Source organism: Ciona robusta, chromosome 13, assembly GCF_009617815.1.
Source record: "Ciona robusta chromosome 13, ASM961781v2".
NCBI lineage: Eukaryota > Metazoa > Chordata > Ascidiacea > Phlebobranchia > Cionidae > Ciona > Ciona robusta.
In genome coordinates this window covers 1,387,983-1,411,025 of record NC_143247.1, presented here as the reverse complement: position 1 = coordinate 1,411,025, position 23,043 = coordinate 1,387,983, and the positions used below count along the sequence as shown (strand labels likewise).

Sequence of the window (23,043 nt, the reverse complement as noted above, 5' to 3'; positions counted from 1 at the left end):
AACCACAAGCGCCTAAAGCTGACACGGCGCGATTAAAACTAAAGCGAACAAACATCTACCAACAAACGGTAACTGTGGTGTCACATTACAGAACTCACTAGACCGTAAACGCCGCTCTTTTTGCAGCGCTATGCCAGCCATTTTAATCGGCAATCACTTTAAAGTCGCGATTAGAAATGAATTTAAAAGATGTTTTTAACTGTAAGTGTGTTTTAACAAATGTTGTTTTATAGCTATATTCTGTTTTTTGTTTAAAATATTTCTAATTCTTCGCTACGGTAATTGAAGCGACAAATAAAGTTGTTGTTATTACGTAATGTTATACGTAGTGTACTCTTATCAACAAACAAGACGCCCATTTGTGCAATTCTTGGTCAGATTTTATCACATTTAAATGTTTTTAGATAACTTTTTCTTTTCACAGCTTTGGAACCAGGCTAGAACATTGCAACAGTTTATGGTGCATGTCACGATGTCAGAAACTTGTTGGTAAGAAAATTTTCAATGTTTTATATCTGTGTTTTGTTTTTGCTAAATTGCTTATTATATGAATAATAAGCAATCTGTACCATGGCATAGTGGTTAGCACTCCTGCCTATAACTCAGAGGTAATGGGTTCAAGGCTTGTTGCTGCTACCTTGGTGGGTGTATATGTTTTCTTGCCCAAAAAACCTAACGTCAATCGCTTCAACCCAATGGTCATTAATGGGTTGTCCAAATTATTAGCCACACATTGGTAAAAAATTGTATGAGTCGTGTCATTACGCACACATTTGTTTCTATTAGGAATTTAACTTGATAATAATTAAACATAAATGGCTCATTTGTCTGCTAGGTGTAGTGTCGTAGTAACAACGCTTATTTTCTTCCAATTAAATGTTAATATGTTTTTCCAGTCTGCAAAGTATGGCAGGTGCACGAACGATTTTTTTACAAACTTTTGGTGATGCACGCCATAATTTGTCCCACGCACGCCAATTAATTAAAACAATGGAAAAATACGTATTTAATTAAGTAGGATTTCCTACTGTGGCTTGGAAACGTACGTGGTTTGCACGCCAATTTTTGATGATATCACACGCGCTCGCGAAAAATAGACGTTTTGCACGCGCGAGATCTCGTCAGGAACTGCCATACTCTGCAGGCTGGATGTTTTTAACTTTTATCATTTTTTAACAACTGTTGTTTTGTCGCTACATCATGTCTTTTCCATTAAAATATTTCTAAATCTTCGCTACCGTAATTGAAAAGACAAATAAAGGTAATATTATTATTATTATTATTTTTATACAGACACCAGAGACAGAACTTTATTTTGACATTGGAGCAGCAATCTATGGTTGTTTGCAATCCTGTTTTTTTGCATGCATTGCAACTTTGCTGAGAAACCTCATAAAAGTGGTGAGTTCTTTTTACAGCAGGCCCTGAGGCATTAGGCTATTTGGAAACTTTTGCAGTATGATATAGGTACCTGAAAAAAGTTTCAAAAGGAACTTTTGTCTGGTAGTAAGGCTAGCAAAATGGTTTAGCATATTTGTAATTGTTTTATTTGCTGGCAGATATTAGTTAGTAGCTATGTTTTATTTTATATAAAAAAAATGAAATATTTTATTAATAATTTAGAAATTATTTTATACTTTAATTGTATAGATTTAGATAACTGTCATTCAAAAAGGTTTATTTATAATTATGCTCTGCACCAGTGGTGCAGCCAGGGGGAGTTTCGGGGGTCGTGACCCCCGTTTAAACCAAAAAAAAAATTTTTTTAATTAAACCCCCCCCTCCTTATTTTTTTTCTGGCTGCGCTACTGTCTGTACCTGTTCTCTTTTTTAAGGTCGTTTCCCCCATTGTACGGGTTGTGTCCTTATACACACACTTTTCTTCCAATTAGAACTTTAATATGTTTAACTAATGTTGTTAACTTAATTTTGATTGTAGGGTGGAACGGTCAAGCGTTTTATCTAAAACATTATTTCTTTCTTTTTTATCAATAAGCGTGTTTTAACAACTGTTGTTTTACGTTACTACCAGTATTTTCGCTTTTGTCAACTCTCTTGTTCTTCGTTATCCTGACCTAAGAGACGAAATGAATTTTACTCATTCATTTATATAGTAGAGTGAGTGAAAATGGGACACCTTTAGCCATAGGCGTCGAGTTTTGAAATGTAGTGCAGAGGCGAGCCTATTATGACGTAACACAATCGTGACGTCATAACACTTCGGCGTTTCATTGACGTTATTTTACGCTTGCTCAACGCTGGACGTCAGTGTTACGCGTTGATCCTTTCCCCGTGCGTATTTGCAAGATTGACCGATATATAAATCGTTCGTTCGAAGCGACGTGCTTTCTACTTGACCTTTACGTGCGTCATAGTTTAACGTCCATGTGCGTCGTAGTTTAACGTCCACGTACGTCGTAGTTTAACGTCCACGTGCGTCGTAGTTTAGCCTTTTCGCGCGTCGTCGTACAAAGGCAAAGCAACACATTCAATGTCAGCTACTTAGAAAATGAAGAACAACCAACGGGCTAAACAGACGATATTAGTCTACTCTAAAGTTTCTAAACAATGTAGGCGGTAATAAACAACCTAAATATGTTCCACAAGTAGCACTGCTGTATATTTACGATGTTTTCCTCAGCCAAGCAGCATAATTATTACGAAATAGTAGGGATTCACACGTGGATTCATTGCCTCATAATAGCGATTGTTTGACCTGGTAATTAATTACGAGATAATAGCAATTCACACGTTGATTGTGTGCGTCATAATAACGATTGTCCCCTTGATTATTTAGCCAGCGGGAGCTTGAAAACAGGTTTGAAGTTGAACGTTTGCGATCAAGTAAAGAATTGTTCCATCTACAATGAATACTTTCATCTACAATGAATATTAATCTAACTACCTTTATAATTTAACAACGATAGATCAACAACGTTTGTTTGAACCTGGTTTAAACCAAAGTGGTTTAAACTAACGTTACTAACCTGTTCCAAGCATGATTACCGCATGTTCAAAGTGACGATTGTGACGTAAATAAGACAATTACGCATACGTAACAGCTATATAACAGATTCTGCACATGCGGTCAACGCATGCCTAAATATCCGTTCTCTTATTGTCACGTCGTTAATTTTGATTTTCTTTACCGCAATGGTATATTTTTATGAGAACAATACGAAAATATTAATAAATTTAGTAAAAATAGATATTTTTTGTTAATTCGTGTACGGAGGCCGCCTCCGTGCTATTATTTCCTACGTAGGCGCCGCCTCCGCGCCTACGCGTACTCGGCGCCTATGCCTTTAGCACATAATATCCAAATATCCTAATTGTCTTTTAAACAATTAACAACGGTTTATTGAAGTCGTGAGGATACCAATTTATAATTCTTTAAATTTTCATTGTTAACTACCAAATGCGACAAGATAATAGGATGAAAAAGTGTCCCATCTTTAGTTTCGGGCTATTTTATTTATTTTTTAAACCAGTGGAGTACCTTAGGACCATATTAAGCATATTTATTTATTTATATAATATATATATATATATAGTATGTTGGGGTAGACAGAACAATATGAAAGAAATAATTTAAAACAGGCTCTTGTTTCCCATTAATTTCTAATACATATTTTGTTCTTACCAAGTTACCAGTTTAAACTGGTTTGAACTGGCTTAAAGCAGCATGGGAAGAGCTAGTCACACACTTTTTAGCCTTTTAGCAAAAGTGGGACACTTCTATTTACTTTGCTGATTCAGGCGTTTATATTTTGTATGAATGTGAACATAAGATATTTATTTTAAAGGCTACGCTACTGTATGAGCAAAATTGTTGTTCCATTTTATACATATATATAAAATAGTAGGGTGGGGAATATGGGACACCCTTTTATTCTATTTTCACATTAAATTGGATAGTAAACAAAGAACATTCATATTATATTTATAAAACTGTATCCTTACGACTCTCATAGACCGTTGTTAATTGTTTAAAACACAATTAGGATATTATGTGCGAAAGGTGTCCTATCTTCCCCCACAGTACTCTACATAATGATGAAATTGCCTCTTATTTCCTGTCAATAGTTTGCACACTGTACCACAACAGTTGTGTGCAAAACATTCAATGCAAATTGACATGTATGTATATAAAGCTAAATCAATGCAGAGCTGTAGGCAATTGCTTTGTTATGTATTTCACAATAGTCGTGTCTGACGCTTGTTCTCTTTGTTCTATTAATGAATGAATGAATGTAACTTGCTTTATCCTCGCGTGGCCGGAAAAGGGCAGTCGTTATAACACAGGTGTTCATACTTCATACACCTATTGTCAGCTTACAAGTTACCAAGTATGTTACTTTGTGGGTGATTATTTGGGAATAATGTCCTTTATATGCCTATTACTGTCTGCTACTGAAAGGAAGCGCAATTATGTTTCATTTCAATTGATTTACAATAGATTTAGACAGATAACTCTTTGTGCCTACTTGGCTATCAAAGGTTATATTTACACAACCAGCGCGGCAAATCAAATGGAAAATATTGCTGATTTTCGCAACGGTTTATTGTTTGTTTTCGAGGTGTGTGCTTTTAAACGTCAAAAATTGAAACTGATAATCAAATATCATATATATTTTGTCATTTCAAACTTTTGCAAATGAATGCTGCTAACAATATGATGCTGATTTTAGCTATAGTTTAGGCTATTGGCTTTTAAGATGCCCTTTTGAACGTCAAGACTCAAAACTGCTGATCAAATACCAGATATTTGTTCTTTTAAATTTTATTGCCGGCTCTAAACGACCTTGCTACTATACCTCATAAAGTGTATGGAGAAAATAACTTTCACTGTATTTAGATAAAATAACTTGCAAAATTGCAAAAACACAGAAGAACTTGGAATGCTGATAATATGGTTGTATAGTAAGGTGGGGCAAGATGGGACACTTTTTCGCTATATTTTCTCATCCCATTTGGTAGTAAACAAAAAACATTCAAAGAATTATAGAACCGTACCCTCAAGACTCCTATAGACCGTTGTTAATTGTTTAAAACACGATCAAGATATTTAGATATTATGTGCTTAAGGTGTCCCATCCTCCCCCCCACCCTACTATATATCATTCTTGCGTAACTAAATCCCAAAATGAATTATGACCTATTGAAGGACACAGTCAACACACTCAATAGAAACATGTCTTATGACCAAAGTTCAGACACAGTCAGTTTGCTCTGTACAAACAAAAACTTTAGTTATAATTGGAGGTAATTATAATTTTTTACTGATTCAGCAGCTGCAACTGTAGGGCAAAATACGGTCTATAGGAGTCTTGAGGATATAGTTTTATAATTCTTTAAAAGTTCCTTGTTTACTACCACATTGGACGAGAAAATAGAGTTAACATGTGTCCCAACTTCCCCCACCCTACTATAATATATTTTTACCGATTCTGCAGGTGTAACTATATCTATATGACAAAATTTCAGTCATTTCTGAAGCTAATTCATTCTGTATAAAAAAATGGTTTAACTAATGTTGAATGTACTTAAATTTTTAACGATTCTGTAGGTGTATTTATACCTTTAGGGCAAAATTTCGGTCATTTTTTAAGCTATTTTATTCTGTATACAAAAAAGTTTACTTATTATTGGAGGTATTTATTTTTTTTACTAATTCAGTAGGTATTATACCTTTAGGGCAAAACTTATCGGTCTTTTTTGGAGCTAATTCATTCTGAATAGACAAATGGTTTAACTAAAGTTGAATGTACTTAAATTTTTAACGATTCTGCAGGTGTAACTATACCTTAATGGCAAAATTTCAGTCATTTTTAAGCTATTTCATTCTGTAGCTGCAAAAGTTTTATTTATTATTATTTTTTTTGTTACTGATTTTGCAGGTGTAAAATTTTTTGCAGTCATTTTTGTGAAACTAATTTATTTTGTATAAATTTTACAGGTGTAGCTTTAGGGCAAATTTTTTTGTATTCATTTTTGGAGCTCTTTTTTCAATATGGATTTAGCTAAATCTGAAGAGAAACTGAAAGAGCAAGAAGCCTTAATGGAAAATAGTCAAGAAAATCATGGCTTTTGTGGCAAAATAGTCATCACGAAAACATCACGCCTTTCCTCAATGCTCGGTCTCATTATTGTGTATTTTTTGGCAGAAGCAGTTGTAGGTAAGTGACAGTAATGCATTGCATTCTAATCTACATAGTTAAGGTCCTATGGGACCTGAGATTCAGGCCACAGTGGGTCCAATAGCATTTTAGCCATATAATATCATAACTTTATTTGTGTCTTTGATTACGGTAGCGAAGATTTAGAAATATTTTAAAAGAAAAGACAGGACATAGCGACAAAACAACAGTTGTTAGAACACGCTTACAGTTAAAAACATATTTACATTTATTTGAAAGAAAATAAGCGTGGTCGCTACACCTAGCAGACAAACGAGCCATTTATGTTTAATTATTATCAAGTTAAACTTCTAATCGAAACAAAAATTTGCAAAAAAGAAATAATTCTTTTCATAATACTGTAATTTTAAAGTCAAATTTTTCATTGCCTATGCTTTCTATACTGTAACAAATTACAAATAATTTTACAGGTCACCTGACAAGCAGTTTGACGCTAATTGCGGATTCTTTTCACATGTTATCTGATGCTTTATCATTAGTAGTTGCTCTTGTTGCTGTGCGTCTTAGCAAACGAGGTGCGCAGCATTCTATAACACCGTGGCCCTCAAAACAAGCATACTTTAACACGTTTGGTTGGGTCCGGTTTGAGGTAATTTAAACTTAATAAAAATTTAATGAGTTTAAAAAAAATTGAATGAATTAAACTATTTTATTTTTATGCGGCGAAAAACGACAGTCGTTAGAACATCGGTGTTCTGTTTCATACACCACGTGCCAGCTTACGAGTTACCATATATGTTACTTGTACGTGATTACTTTTGTGGATTTTTTATGTATGGCTGATAATTTGGACAACCTATTAGTGACCACTGGGTTGGAGCAATTGCTGTTAAGTTAAAACCATATTTTTGACACTAAATTAGTAAATTTATTGTAATAAATAAATGCATGGTGTTAAATCATTTTTTCTGTTAATTTTTTGCATTGCTTTGATAAAATCATTTTTTTACATTAAATTTTTTTGCAATTAATGAATGCATAAGATACAATGATTTTTATATTAAATTTATTGCAATGAATGAATGCATTCATTTTAAATGCTCCTATGTTATTTCCTGTCTGCGAATTAGCTTTTGGGTGCATTAGGCAATGTCGCTTATTGTCCCAATTTTGCTATTATATATAATAGGGTGGGGGAAGACGGGAAACTTTTTGCACATAATATCCAAGTATCCTGATCATGTTTTAAACAATTAACAACGGTCTATGGAAGCCGTGAAGATACAGTTTTATAATTCTTTTAATGTTCTTTGTTTACTACCAAATGGGACGAGAAAATAGAATCAAAAGGTGTCCCATCTTCCCCCACCCTACTATATAAAATTTTGCAATGAATCAATTTTACAAATACTGATAAATTTTTTTTATATAGTAGGGTGGGGGAAGATGGGACACCTTTAGCACATAATATCCAAATATCTTGATCATGTTTTAAACAATTAACAACGGTCTATGGGAGCCGTGAGGATACAGTTTTATAATTCTTTTAATGTTCTTTGTTTACTACCAAATGGGACGAGAAAATATAATCAAAAGGTGTCCCATCTTCCCCCACCCTACTATATAAAATTTTGCAATGCATAAATCTTACAAATACTGTTAAAAAAAAAAATATATATATATATATATAACTTTTTATATATGACCAATAAAATATGACCAAATTTAATTCCTGTTAAGCTTAGTTAGTTTAAATTAAAATCACATTTTTAAAACTTAAAATGTATATTTTCAGGTTGTAGGCGCCCTTATAAATTCTACGTTTTTATTTGCACTGTGCATTTCAATAACCATGGAAGCAATTGAGAAGTTCTACGACCCAGGTCTTATTTCTCAACCAGAGCTGGTACTTGCTGTTGGTGGATGTATGTTGTAATTATAAATGTCTCATTAAATACATAGAGTAGGGTGGGGGAAGATGGGACATCTTTACCACATAATATCCAAATATCCTGATCGTGTTTTAAACAATTATCAATGGTCTATGAGAGTCGTGAGGATACAGCTTTATAATTGTTTAAATGTTCTTTGTTTACTACCAAATAGGTCGAGAAAATAGAATAAAAAGGTGTCCGATCTTCCCCCACCCTACTATACATAATATGGGCTAGTCTGCACAGTATGGCAGTTCCTGACGAGATCTTGCGCATGCAAGACGGTTATTTTTCGCGTGCACGCGTGCTATCATCAAAAATCGGCGTGCAAACCACGTACATTTCCAAGCCACAGTAGGAAATCCTACTTAATTAAATACATATTTTTTTCATTGTTTTAATTAATTGGCGTGCGTGGGACAAATTATGGCGTGCATAACCAAAATTTGTAAAAAAGTCGCTTGTGCACCTGCCATACTTTGCAGACTGGTATATAGGGATGCACATTACAGAATAATTACGTGTTTTAGGATATCCTAGAATACTTTATTTCGAATCTTTTTGTATTTATAAGAAAAAACGTATAAAGCCAAAACGGCCAAGCAGAAACGTAAAGCAACCTTTAAAAAAACGCTGCGAAATGTTTTCTCTCAAAAGTCCCACAAACACAAGAATCTTTTTTTTCAGAATTATTAAAATTTAAAAAATTGTTATCACTAGTTGTAATTATAAATGTCTCATTAAATATACATACATATTATAGCAGGGTGGGGTAAGATGGTCACCTTTTGGGATGTGCATTTTATGTTTAATTATTATCAAGTTAGTAAACTGCACTGTGTTGAAAGCCTATGGACTTTGCAGTATTTACTTTGTTATATAAATAGTATATTGCACAACTGAGATAAGAAAACCCTTAGCTAGTAAAGCATAATAGTAGGGTGGGGAAAATGGGACACCTTTTAACACTATTTTCTCGACCCATTTGGTAGTAAACAAAAAACATTCTTATCTTCACATCTCCCGCAGACCGTTTTTAATTGTTTAAAACACGATCAGGATATTTGGATATTATGTGCTAAAGGTGTCCCATTTTCCCCCATCCTAATATACATACACACTGTATTGCATTGCAAATGCAAGTTGCCCCCAAATTCTAAATTACTGTTGCAAAAATAACAGGTATATAAAATTAAAATCGTAAACTACTTCACGAGTTTTATTTTATTTTTTTAATGGTTAATGGGCCAATCCTGGCCTAAATCCTAGGACCCATGGCTTGCCACACTGCGGGAACTTACCCATATAGAATAGAATAAATCCATATGGTAGCACCCTGGGTGTTGGGGTCACGGGCCAGGCCTGGCCTTAATCCTAGGACCAGTGGCGCAACCAGCGCGTTCAAAAGGGGGCTGTCATATTTACGTCTAGTCCACGTTTATCTCTGACGCGATAAAACACTCCCTTTATTGGTTGTGCACACGAATATATATCCTATTTTACGCGGTAAATTAAAACTAACACTACATTATTAAAAAGACGTATCTAAATAATATAAACAGAGGAAACATTGTTGCAGATTTACGCATGTTAATGTAACGATTATTTACGTCAGAATACCTTTGATAAACCATTACGATTGTTCCATCACAAACGAGATTGTTGGTAAACAATCGTGTTTTATTTGCTCCCATACGATCTGTAGTTTTTGTATGATTTCTGTTTCTGATGATTAGTTTAAATCAGTGCTTCCCAAACTATGGTATGCGAAGGCCTCCCAGGTGGTACGCGAGCACCTTATTAAGTTCACACCAAACGATCGCAAATGATCTTTTAGTGATTGTCGTGAGCATTATTTTAATCCACATAAATTACGTAGAGCGTGACATTCCATGCTATATTCCCTGCACCGCTGTTCCTAACTTTTTAAACCTAGGCGTTGTTTTACGCGTGTACAGAATATTTTTGCAAGCCTATCTTTACTTATGCGCATGAAAAGGCAAATATTCAACCTGTTTTCAAGCACCTGTAGGCTAAATAATCAAGGGGACAATCGCTAATATGACGCAAATAATCAACGTGTGAACTGCTATTATGACGTAATCAATTCCCAGGTCAAACAATCGCTAAACAATGCGATGAATCCACGTGTGAATCCCTACTGTTTCGTAATAATTATGCTGCTTGGCTGAGGAAAACATCGTAAATATACAGCAGTGCTACTTGTGGAACATATTTAGGTTGTTTATTACCGCGCCTGTTGCCCTGTTTAATAGGCAAATTACTTTTATTTTCAACTTTGAGAAAGGCAGTGCCAAGTTCATGCCCGCGGAAAAAAATAGGTGTGCGTGCGGTTTTTAATTTCACTATTTAAAATGAGTTGTTCTCGAGGCTTTGGTAGTTTAGTATGTAGGTGGTTTGAGAACGCTGCTTGAACCAAAAAGTGGTACGCAAGTAGATAAAGTTTGGTAACCACTGATTTAAATGCTGATAAACCGCGATTATTATGCATTTTAATTGGTGCAAATATAAGTGCGAGGAGCGACGCTATCAGTAAATTGGAACCAACACAAATTGTAATATATTATTATAAAGTATCGCCCCGGCAGAGCTTGGACAAAGGCCAAAAAACATCGTTTGATAACACCGCACGAGAACCAGAGTTTTATTACGTCACTTTTCACGAGAATAAATTCACAACGATTGCTTCGTTTGTTAAGTGTTGAATGTATGCTACCACATGCGTCTTCCTTTATTTCCTACGCCGGCGCAGAGCGTAAAAATGTGACGCTTATACACGATGTTTCGATCTCGTGGTTGGTTGTGCAGTTAGCACATTCCTCCAGATTGTTATATTATGAAACGTCATAATTAATAGTTACGTTACAATAGGACAAGTGACGTAACAATTGAACGAAAAGTTATTCCAATTTTAAGCGAACGAATGTAATATTAAATGCAACGCGCGTGTGTGTGCGTCTTAGCACTTTCTGGCTGCGTGCGTGTCTGCGGAAAAGGGGGCTGTCATGACAGCAAAACAGCCCCCCTGGTTGCGCCCCTGCCTAGGACCCAGGCTTGCCACGCTGCAGGACCTCAACCATGTACAATATACATGACTTTGTGTTTACAGTCGGTCAAATACGTCTCTGTTCATTATATATGTATATTTATGTTGTCCATTGTTACGCAACCGTTCATGCTTGGAAGACTATAGAACGAGTCAATTGTCACGTCAGTCGCTGGTCTTGTGCGTCTACTTCGTTGTGTTAATGCATTTGTTCTGTGTACATATTTCGCTCGTGTTTACACTTAAATCATTTTTTGGTTAGTTATTAAACATTCGTTACAGCCTAATAAATCCATACCGAAATTGTTTTTTTCTCACATCTAGAATAGAATAAATCGTTAAAATTTTGTTTAACTTACAGGCGGTTTATTGATCAATGTGATTGGGCTAGTTTTGTTTGGTGGTCACGCCCACGCAGGTCACAATCATAGTCACGGTCATGATCACGGTCATGACAATCATCATAACCATTTACAAGTAAGTTGTATGTTTTCTTATTTATTATCATTTTGTATTAAGAGGGAAATTGACATAAAGTGTTAAAAAAGTGGTTGCTTTAATTAAATTATTGTTTTTTTAGTGGGAAATTTATTTTTTAGGCCAACAATTTTCATTATATTGTATAGGGACGGGAAAATTGAATAAAAAGTTGTCCCATTTTGCCCCACTCTACTAAATAATGGTGTTTTATTAATCAGAACAACAATGGGTCTACAGAACAACATATGAATATGAAAGCTGTGTTTCTGCATGTTTTGGGCGACGCTCTGGGCTCAGTAATAGTTATGATCAGCGCTACAATCATTTATCTCGTTCCGGTAAGATTTAAACCACACGATATCGTGTTTTGAACTGTAATGAATGAATGAATGAATGTAACTTACTTTATCCCCGTGTGGTTGGAAAAAACAGTCTTTATAACACGGGTGTTCTGTTTCATACACCTCAAGTCAGCTTACAAGTTACCATGTATGTTACTTTGTGAATGAATGAATGTAACTTACTTTATCCTTGCGTAGCTGAAAAACAGTCGTAATAACAGGGGTGTTTTGTTTCATACACCACGTGCCAGCTTAAGAGTTACCATGTATGTTACTTTGTGGGTGATTATTTTTTTAATGTATGGCTGATAATTTGGACAACTCATTAGTGACCACTGGAATGGAGCAATTGCCGTTAAATGTCTTGCCCAAGGACACATACGCCCACAATGGAAGCAAACACGTGGCTTAAACCCATTACCTCTGGGTTAAAGGCAGGCGTGTGACCACTTTGCAACGATGCGGATAATTTATTTATATTTTGCTTAAATGGCTTCTTTACTTTTATATATTTATTGTAATAAATTCTGCGAATCTGACCCAAATCTGGTGCTCATAGAGTTAAACGATTCTTGTGTAAAGAAATACGGATCTGGTCCCGCGAAAACGTATCAGACAAAAATCAAGTCTAACCAATTGTATAAAGAAACGAATTTTATTTAAAAAATAGAGTGACGATGCCATTTAGGCAAAATGCATATCTTTTATTGGTGGAACTTTTTGTCTGTTACCTTTTCCTAGCACCAGATCCTTACTGTATTTCTTCACACAAAAATCGTTCAACTTTAGGAGCAATGAATCAGGGTCAGATTCGAAAATTTATTACAATAAAAAAAAGTAAAAATACTAATCTCAAAAAATATTTCTGTTACAGTATGAAGAAAATGTCACGGTTTCTGCCGGAAACGCTACGGCAGTTAATGTCGTCATTAACGTAAACGAGTGGATTATGTATATAGACCCTGCTATGAGCATTGTCCTTGTTTTGATCATGATTTTCACAACGTATCCGTTGTTTAAAGAGTCAAGTCTCGTTCTTTTGCAGACTGTACCGAAGCATATTAAACTGCAACACTTAAAAGAAAAGTAAGCATAGCATATCCTGAACTAAGACTCTTAATAATGATAACTTTTTTTCTAACTTTTTTTTTTTTTCTTAGAAATAATTGAATTTTTAAATTGAAAAATTTTGTATGATAAGTACTCGCTTGATTGCTTGCAAGAAAATTCTTCACTTGCATAACAATATTTTTTTCCAATTAAATGCAAATATATGTGTTTAACTGTAGGTGTGTTTTAACAACTGTTGTTTTGTAGCCGTATCCTGTCTTTTCATTTAAAACACAACAACAGTTGTTAAGACAAAACAACAGTTGTTAAAACACACTTACAGGTAAAAACCTATTTACATTTAATTGGAAGAAAATAAGCCCGGTCGCTACACCTAGCAGACAGACGGCCATTTATGTTTAATTATTATCAAGTTAAACTTCTAATAGAAACAAAATTTTGCGTAAAGACACTTTTTTTCTCTTTGGATAAGGTCCTATACATCAGACTTTTCCCTTTTTTTCTTTCTGGATAAGTTTTTATGGCTCTAATTTTTAGAATTAAACTGTAGCTAAGCATTTTAAACTACAAAACTCTTTATACAAAAAGTTTAATATCATAATAAGTATCAGAAATTATCTTCTACAAAAGGTTTAACAACATTGCGCTAAAAAAATGTTTTTAACTCAATGTTCATATGTACATAAACCATGTAAAATAACGCCGTTAGCGAATTACCAAATAATGACTTCATACGTTGTTATTTTTTCTGTATGTGTAAACTCCTTTAATTTTTAGAATTAAAAACCATGTAAAATAACAATAAAAAATAATAAAAAATAAAAATCGCTGTTTGCAAAACTTTTTACCACGCAAAAAGGGTATATATACGTTGTTATTTTTTCTGTATGTGTAAACTCCTTAATTTTTTAGACTTAAAAACCATGTAAAATAACGCCGTTAGCGAATCACCAAATTTTAACTTCATAAAAATCACTGTTTTCAAAACTTTTTACCATGCAAAAAGGGTATATATATGTTGTTATTTTTTCTGTATGTGTAAACTCCTTTAATTTTTAGAAATAAAAACCATGTAAAATAACAATAAAAAATAAAAATCGCTGTTTTCAAAACTTTTTACCATGCAAAAAGGGTATATATATGTTGTTATTTTTTCTGTATGTGTAAACTCGTTTAATTTTTAGAATTAAAACCATTGAGGGGGTCCAGGAGATTCAGAACTTCCATTTATGGCAATTGACCGGTGAAAAGTTAGTGGCGACTGTACATGTTTGGTGTAACGATGCCATATCTTTCCTGAGGATCGTGGAAGAGGTATTTAAAAATATACTTTAACTTAATTAAAATAAATGGCTTGTTTGTCTGCTAGGTGTAGCGACCACGCTTATTTTCTTCCAATTAAATGTAAATATGCTTTTACTGTAAGCGTGTTTTAACGCTGTTGTTTTGACGCTATATCCTGTCTTTTCGTTTAAAATATTTCTAAATCTTCGCTACCGTAATCGAAGAGACAAATAAAGTAATTATATTACATTAATATGATCTCGCTTTGTAAAAATATGCCTTTGCTACCAAATGGAACGAGAAAATAGAATAAAATGTGTACCATCTTTCCCCACTGTAATATATCATCTAAAAATGCTAAATTTATTAAACTTTTATGAAATACTGTTTAAATCTGACATATTATTTTTTCTTGCAACTAAATATCTGATATTTTTATGTAATTTTATATATATATTGTTTTTAACATTCAAAGAATTTTAAAACCGTATCCTCACCACTCCCATAGGCTTTGTTAATTGTTTAAAACACGATCAGGATATTTGGATAATATGTGCTAAAAATGTCCTGTCTTCCATTTAAAAATTCCATTTAAAATACCATTTTGTGATATAGTAGGGTGCGGAAAATGAAAATGTATTATTTTTTAATGCCAGTTTATACTTACAGATAAAACAGAGATTAAACGACGCAGGGATTCACTCAACGACCATACAACCAGAATTCTACAGAAGTCCTAAGCCTTATTGTATGGTGGTGTCAAATACTGACACACGTGAGAGCAAAAATGGCTGCAGTAGAAATGACATTCATGCAATTTCTGTAAGTAAATGTTACTTGCTTTATCCTCGCGTGGCCGGAAAATGACGGTCGTTATAACATGGGTGTTCTGTTTCATACACCTCGTGCCAGCTTACGAGTTACCATGTATGTTACTTTGTGGGTGATTTTTTATGTGTGGTTGATAATTTGGACAGCCCATTAGTGACCACTGGGTTGGAGCAATTTTCGTTAAGTGTCTTGCCCAAGGCTACATACGCCCACAATGGTAGCAGCGACAAGCCTTGAACCCAATACCTCTGGGTTCAACTTTGCCACGGCGCCGCAAAAGTTTATATCATTTTTACTTGTATAGTGAAAAAAAATAACAACAAAATAAATTACCATCCAAAAAAATATACATATATAAAAATTAAAAAAAAAACACAATAAATACAAAAGAAAATTTTTGTTCCATATCAAATTATACATAACAATTTTTTTTTAAATTTTTTTATTGTTTTTCTACTAAAATTCTTAAAAAATAAAATACAACACCTAAAAAAAACCTGCTGATTTAGCAACACAACTAATTGCTTTATTATGAAGTAAACAGGACTGTCGATTAATTATGTTTAATTGGTTTTAAAGTGTTTGTTTTATTATATTAATAGGTAAACTACAAACATATAATGCAAACTTTGTTCTATGTACATAGTACATGACATATGTTTTGTTTTTAATATGTAGAAATGTGGGGTAAGATGGGACACTTTTATCACATAATATCCAAATATCCTAATCGTGTTTTAAACAATTAACAACGGTCTATGGAAGTTGTGAGGATACGGTTTTATAATTCTTTTAATGTTCTTTGTTTACCACCAATTAGGAAGAGAAAATGGGATAATAAGGTGTCCCATATTTCCCCACCATATTATATGCTTTACTAGCTAAGGGTTTTCTTATCTGTTGTGCAATATACTATTTATATAACAAAGTAAATATTGCAAAGTCAATAGGCTTTCAACACAGTGCAGTTTACTAACTTGAAAACAATGAAACATAAATGGCTTGTTTGTCTGCTAGGTGTAGCGACCACGCTTATTTTCTTCCAATTAAATATGTTTTTAACTGTAAGCGTGTTTTAACAACTGTTGTTTTGTCGCTATATCCTGTCTTTTCGTTTAAAATATTTCTGAATTTTCGCTACCGTAATCAAAAAGACAAATAAAGTTATTATTTTCGGAAAATAGACTAAACAGTCCTGTTAAAACACTAAGTACGCAGAAATAATATTGAATTAGCAGAATTTTGCCTTTTTTTTAAATCCATTCATAACCATTAATTCACATTTTACACTGCAATACTATATTCTAGTTATTCAATGCAAACAATGCAAAATAAGTCATGCCCTGGATACTATAGTTATGTTAAAACTAAACAGAATATAATAATAACTTTATTTGTCTCTTCGATTACGGTAGCGAAGATTTAGAAATATTTTAAACAAAAAGACAGGATATAGCGAAAAAACAACAGTTGTTAAAACACGCTTACAGTCAAACACGGGTGTTCTAATTATTACTATTTTTTCGGGGGGGGGGGCATTTTGATATATAGTGGGGTGGGGGAAGATGGGACACCCTTTCTATTTCCATTTGGTAGTAAACAAAGAACATTCAAAGAATTTTAAAACCGTATTCTCACCATTTCCATAGACCGTTGTTAATTGTTTGAAACACGATGTGCTAAAGTGTCCTGTCATCCCCCACCCTACTATATATAAAACTGCCATAAATATATATAAATATAACCAGTCTGTTAAAATAACTTCTATTTTTTCACCAGAAAAACTCGTATATATAAATATAACCAGTCTGTTAGAATAATTTCTATTTTTTTCACCAGAAAAACTCGTCAAAACCAATACCACATTCTGTAACCAAAGTTGACGAAACTAAATTTAATTCATTTCCGCGATCTCAATCTCAGTCTACTAATGTACTTACTTGACCTGAAGTGACCTCTACGACCTTGAGTACCCTAACGCAGTGCAGTTGAGAGAACATGCAGTTATTCGTTTATCTTAAAATGTCGCGTATGTTTTGTTCAAGCGGTGAAACATGCAACAGTTTTGGATATTTTTTCTTTGTTTTTTTATTAAAATTTTTTAATGTTTAAAATTAATTTTTTTGGAATTTTTTGGAATTTTGGATTTATTTTAAATGAAATTTTTGGTTAATTTTTTAATGAAATTTTCAGATTTTTTTGAAATTCTGGATCTTTTTAATTGAAGTTTATGAAATTTTATTAGGTAATTTTTTAATGAAATTTTTAGATTTTTATTAAATGAAAATTTTTAATTGAAATTTCTGTATTTTTGAATTAAAATCTCTGGTTTTATTTTAAATTGTATTTTTAAGTAAATTTTTTTGGTTTTACTTAAAATGAAATTTCAGGTTTTTTTGAATGTAATTTTTAAATATTTTGTAAATGAAATTTTTAATTAAAATGCACTGACTGGCTCCTAAACGCCGGCAATGTTTTAGTGCCTACAGCATTTATGTGAAAAAGTTTTTAACTTTAATTTGATGTATTATGTACTTTACTATTTCTTTTCTCGTTTTCCTTTAACGTGGTGGTGTACGTTTGTTTTAATGCGCTAGGCAATTAAAAATTAAAAGCAGTTTGCTGGTTTTTATTGGAGGTGTTATATGATTACATCAAGCTATGTGAAACAATGGTTAGAAGGCCTGCCTCTATCCCAGAGGTAATGGGTTCAAGGCTTGTTGCTGCTACCGTTGTGGACGTTATGTGTTTTTGGACAAGACCCTTAACGGCAATTGCTCCAACTCAGTGGTCACTAATGGGTTGTCCAAATTATCAGCCATACATAAAAAATGAAAAAATCTAAAAAAAATAATCACCCACAAAGTAACATACATGGTAACTCGTAAGCTGGCACAGGGTGTTAAACCCGTGTTATAACGACTGTCGTTTTCCAGTCACGCGAGGATAAAGTAAGTTACATTCATCACAATCACACAAAAATTGACTAAGGTGTATAAAACAAAACACTTGTGTTATAACGACCGTCGTTTGCTAGCCAAGACAGGACAAAGCAAGTTACATTTATCCATTTATTAATTCTAATTACACTTAATAGCAAAGAATGCAAAATTCTTTAAAAATATTTAGAAAAAGCTGTATAATAAAATTCGTAACTAACTGTATGCTTGTTTAAAACAATGCATGTGTAGTTTGTGTACATAAAATTTAAACAAAAAATAAACCCAATTATTTAACTGTATTCTATGTAAAAATAATATATATATATATAATATGAACAAAGAATCTCATTTAATTTTGAAAAATTTCTTTAACCCAATTAAAAAAAAAAGAATTTTTGTAGAAGATGAAGTAACAGATACATTAAAACAACACATACTGTATTCTATTTATAAATAAAATATATATAATATGAACAAAAATCTTATTTAATTTTGAAAAATTTCTTTAACCCAATTAAAAAAAAAGAATTTTTGTATAAGATGAAGTAGCAGATACATTAAAACAGTACGTGTACATCAATTTTGAACAAAAAATGTCTGTTTATTTTAAAACAATTTTAAACCCAATAAAAAATTAAACACTTTTTTAAAGTTTTTGTGTCTGACACATTGTATTTTAACTCTTTTAATTTAAAAAAAAATTTTACTCAATAAAAAAATTTATCATTTTTTAAATATTAATTTCTGACAATTTATTAAAATTAAATATAGTAGGGTGGGGGAAGATGGGACACCTTTTCATTCTATTTTCTCGTACATTTTGGTAGCAAACAAAAAAAATCAAGGAATTATAAAACCTTGTCCTCGCGACTTTCATATACCATTGTTAATTGTTTAAAACACGATCAGAATATTTATATATTTCGTGGTAAAGGTGTCCCATCTTCCAATTTTTCTGACAATTTTTTTAGACTCTTTCCATTTTAAAAGATTTTTTTTTTACATTTTTTTTTAATTTTAGTGTCTGTCGTATTACATAGCTAGAGACACGTTTTGCTTGAACAGCTGCATGACGTAATTTTTGTGAGCTTGTGTGTGTATGTTGTCCCATTTGTGCATAACATTTGGACATCTAGTACCACGGTTTCATTTGGTTCTTTTGGTACATTTGGTACACAGCATCGGCAGTCGGTATGTAGTATGTTTTTGACGTATCTGTTACGGAAATACAAATTTTAGTCCGGTTAGCGCGCCTGCCTTTTAAGCTAGATGTAATGGGTTCAAGGCTCGTCGCTGCTACCATTGTGGGCGTATGTGTCCTTGGACAAGAGACTTAATGACAATTGCTCCAACCCAGTGGTCGCTGATGGGTTGTCCAAATTATCAGCCATATAGAAAAAAAATCTGTTACAAAGTAACATACATGGTAACTTGTAAGCTGGCACGAGGTGTATAAAACAGAACAACCATGTTATAACGACCGTCATTTTCCAGCCACGCGAGGATAAGGTAAGTTACATTTATTCAATTTTGAGTGAATAGGCAACAACAGTCATTATAAGACAAGTGTTCCGTTCCATACATCTCATGCCAGCTGACAATTTATTAATAAAATTTGAAAGTGAATTTTTTTCTGTTTGGGTGACATTTAAGGTAACTCATTGAACGAATGTAACTTGCTTTATCCTCGCGTGGCTAGAAAACGACAGTCGTTATAACACCGGTGTTCTGTTTCATACACCTTGTGCCAGCTTACGAGTTGTTAAATACCAATATATTTGGTGATTTTGGTCAAAAATGAACGAATGTAACTTGCTTTATCCTCGTATGGCTGGAAAACGACAGTCGTTATAACACCGGTGTTCTGTTTCATGCACCTCGTGCCAGCCTATAAGATTTTGTTGGTGGTTATTGTTATCCCTTTTTTGGCTGATAATTTGAACAACCTATTATAGCGACCACTGGGTTGGAGCAATGGAATATCTTGCCGACAAACAATACAATAGAAACAGCAGAAAGTTTGGATGCAATAAGTTTGGAGTCAAAAAAGATAATAAACATAAATGATTCGTTTGTCTGCTAGGTGTAGCGACCACGCTTATTTTTCCAACTAAATGTAAAAAAATTTAACTGTAAGCGTGTTTACCAACTTTTGTTTTGCTGCTATATCTTGTCTTTTCTAAAAAAAATTTCTAAATCTTCGCTACCGTAATTGAAGAAACAAACAAAGTTGTTTTTATTGAAATAAATTACCTTGAAGTAGAAGTACATTGTCCAGTACAGTTGGCTATATCAACAGGTGTTACACTTCTACAATTTCCAACAGTTATAATATCAGTGTAGTTTTCGACAGCGCAGTTGTTTACTGGCTGATTACATTTTTTACAGCAGTGATCGGAGTCCCCTGTTAAAAAAGATATTTCAATATTTTTTCGCCAAAATTTTAGATTTTTTTTTAATAGTGAGTCATGGCTTATTAATTTTTTTAAATTTTATTTTTAAGTTACAGTTTTTCTTATTTTAAAGTAAAAAAATACTTAAAAAAAAACTTTCTCAAAAAAACCTAAAATTTACATTCATAAACTTAAAACAATAATTTATATTAAAAAGTAAAGGGCTATTTTTTTCATTTTTTCATGTTTTAAGTGACATTTTTTTTAAAGTTAAACAAATAATTACCCCACAATCATAATTTCATAAAAAAAAATAAAATTTACATTCATAAACTTAAAACAATAATTTATATTAAAAAGTAAAGGGCTATTTTTTATTTTTTTTATTTTTTAAGTGACAATTTTTTTAAGTTAAACAAATACTTTTAACCCAGCAATCATATTTATAAATACTCATAATTTCATAAAAAAAAACTAAAATTTACATTCATAAACTTAAAACAATAATTTATATTAAAAAGTAAAGGGCTATTTTTTTCATTTTTTTATGTTTTAAGTGACATTTTTTTAAAAGTTAAACAAATAATTACCCCACAATCATAATTTCATAAAAAAAACTAAAATTTACATTCTTAAACTTAAAACAATAATTTAAATTAAAAAGTAAAGGGCTATTTTTTATTTTTTTTATTTTTTAAGTGACAATTTTTTTTAAGTTAAACAAATACTTTTAACCCAGCAATCATATTTATAAATACTCATAATTTCATAAAAAAAAACTAAAATTTACATTCATAAACTTAAAACAATAATTTAAATTAATTAATAGCGCTAAGCATTAAGGGAAATTAACTTAACTAAAATAGAAATTGTCCAAATCTTTTTTTATGTATACTAGGGTGGGGGAAGATGGGACACATTTCGGTCTAATATCTCGTCCCATTTGGTAGTAAACAAAGAACATTCGAAGAATTATAAAACCGTATCCTCACGACTACCATTAACCGTTGTTAATTGTTTAAAACAGGATCAGGATATTTGGATATTATGTGCTAAAGGTGTCCTATCTTACCCCACCCTACTATACATAAAACTGCTTTACACGATACAAAACACTGGTATTAATTAAATATATAAATGCATAACAATTTAATTTTACAAACATGTATTAAAATAAACACTGTACAATAGTGATAGTGCTATGATCAGCCTATTTTCCCCCGAAAGCTAATAATGTGACAACAAAAAATGTTCACGCTTAAATTTTTATCTTTTAAAATTTTCACTTCTAAAGGTTATTCGCCTATTTGGTAATTAACATTAAAACTGTTGCCCAAGGACACACACACAATACTAGCAGCAGTAAGCCTTGAACCCAGTACCTCTTATTAAAGACAAGATTTTATGACTTATTGTTTTATCAGTATATCCTGTCTTTTCGTTTAAAATATTTCGAAATCTTCGCTACCAAAATCGAAGAAACAAAAAATTGTTATTAATTTTAGCTTTTAAAAATCTATCCTAGCGTATATAACTTACATTCAATGTATTTCAATGGACATTTTTGATCAAAATGAGAACATGTTTTTTCCCGGCAGGACATAAAATCAACAGCTTTACATTCACAAGTACTGCAGTTGTTTCTTTTCCATGTTGAACCAACCTAAAAATATAAATGAACGTAACTTACTTTATCCCCGGGTGGCTGAAAAACGACAGTCGTTATTACATGGGTGTTCTGTTTCATACACCTCATGCTTGCTTTTAGGTTATAAAAGAATGAATGTAACTTGCTTTATCCTTGCATGGCCAAAAAACGACAGTCGTTATAACATGGGTGTTTCGTTTCATACACCTCGTGATAGCTTACAAGTTACCACATATGTAACTTCAGTAAAAATAATATTTTTTTTGGTACGAAATTAATTTGAATATAACATTATTGACTTTGTTAGAGCTTTATTCGGGTAAAATAATAAATTTATCTTCGTCTGCTTACGAGTTACCATACTTTTTCAACTTTGTGTATGATTTTTTTTGTTATGACTTTTAATTTGGACAACCCATTAGTGACCGCTGGGTTGGAGCAATTGCCGTTAAGTGTCTTGCCCAAGGACACATACGCCGATCAGTTTTAGTACCGCTGCGGAGTTTTGAACCGGGGACACTTTGGTTTCAAAGCAGGCGGCTAAACCACTGAATCACTGCGCCAGACTAAGCAGAAGTTCCAGCGCCATGGCTCAGTGGTTTCGGCGCCTGCATCGAAACCAAAGTGTCCCCGGTTCGATGCTCCGCAGCGGTACTAATACTGATCAGCGTATGTGTCCTTGGACAAGACACTTAACTGACATTGCTCCAACCCGGTGGTCACTAATGGGTTGTCCAAATTGTAAGCCATATCAAATAGAAACCATACACAAAGTTGGGAAGTGTGGTAACTCAAACACACGAGGATAAAAAATGGTGCCAATATAATACGCGTCTGACTGCGATGCGGTGTCGCGGCACCGCTCGCAAGAAAGACTTAAATGGGCTTTTCAGGTGTTGGGTAATGGGCCAA

At 32.9% G+C, this 23,043-nt stretch overlaps 2 protein-coding genes across 3 annotated transcripts in view; one reads left to right on the top strand and one right to left on the bottom strand.

Annotated features, from left to right (window-relative positions):
- Positions 1-23,043, bottom strand: part of LOC149725662 (uncharacterized) — an 89,320-nt gene that overhangs the window by 25,486 nt on the left and 40,791 nt on the right. Inside the window, exons 43-45 of the mRNA XM_089891242.1 lie at positions 22,023-22,146; positions 20,344-20,494; positions 18,023-19,305 (exon numbers count right to left, since the gene is read on the bottom strand). Coding sequence (XP_089747368.1) covers positions 19,131-19,305; positions 20,344-20,494; positions 22,023-22,146 — 450 coding nt within the window. The 3' untranslated portion in view covers positions 18,023-19,130. The remainder of the gene's footprint in view (positions 1-18,022; positions 19,306-20,343; positions 20,495-22,022; positions 22,147-23,043) is intronic.
- On the top strand, positions 44-17,766 carry LOC149725663 (proton-coupled zinc antiporter SLC30A1-like). 2 transcript variants are annotated; one of them, XM_089891259.1, is made up of 12 exons: positions 44-201; positions 425-489; positions 1,294-1,401; positions 5,960-6,179; positions 6,611-6,789; positions 7,936-8,023; positions 11,503-11,618; positions 11,840-11,959; positions 12,837-13,048; positions 14,218-14,347; positions 14,987-15,139; positions 16,988-17,766. In XM_089891259.1, exons 4-12 carry the CDS (start codon positions 6,014-6,016, stop codon positions 17,090-17,092), a joined length of 1,269 nt encoding a protein of 422 aa, XP_089747385.1. In that variant the 5' UTR covers positions 44-201; positions 425-489; positions 1,294-1,401; positions 5,960-6,013; the 3' UTR covers positions 17,093-17,766. The 2 variants fall into 2 exon arrangements, with proteins under 2 accessions (XP_089747385.1, XP_089747383.1); XM_089891257.1 differs by having other exon boundaries at positions 7,936-8,065.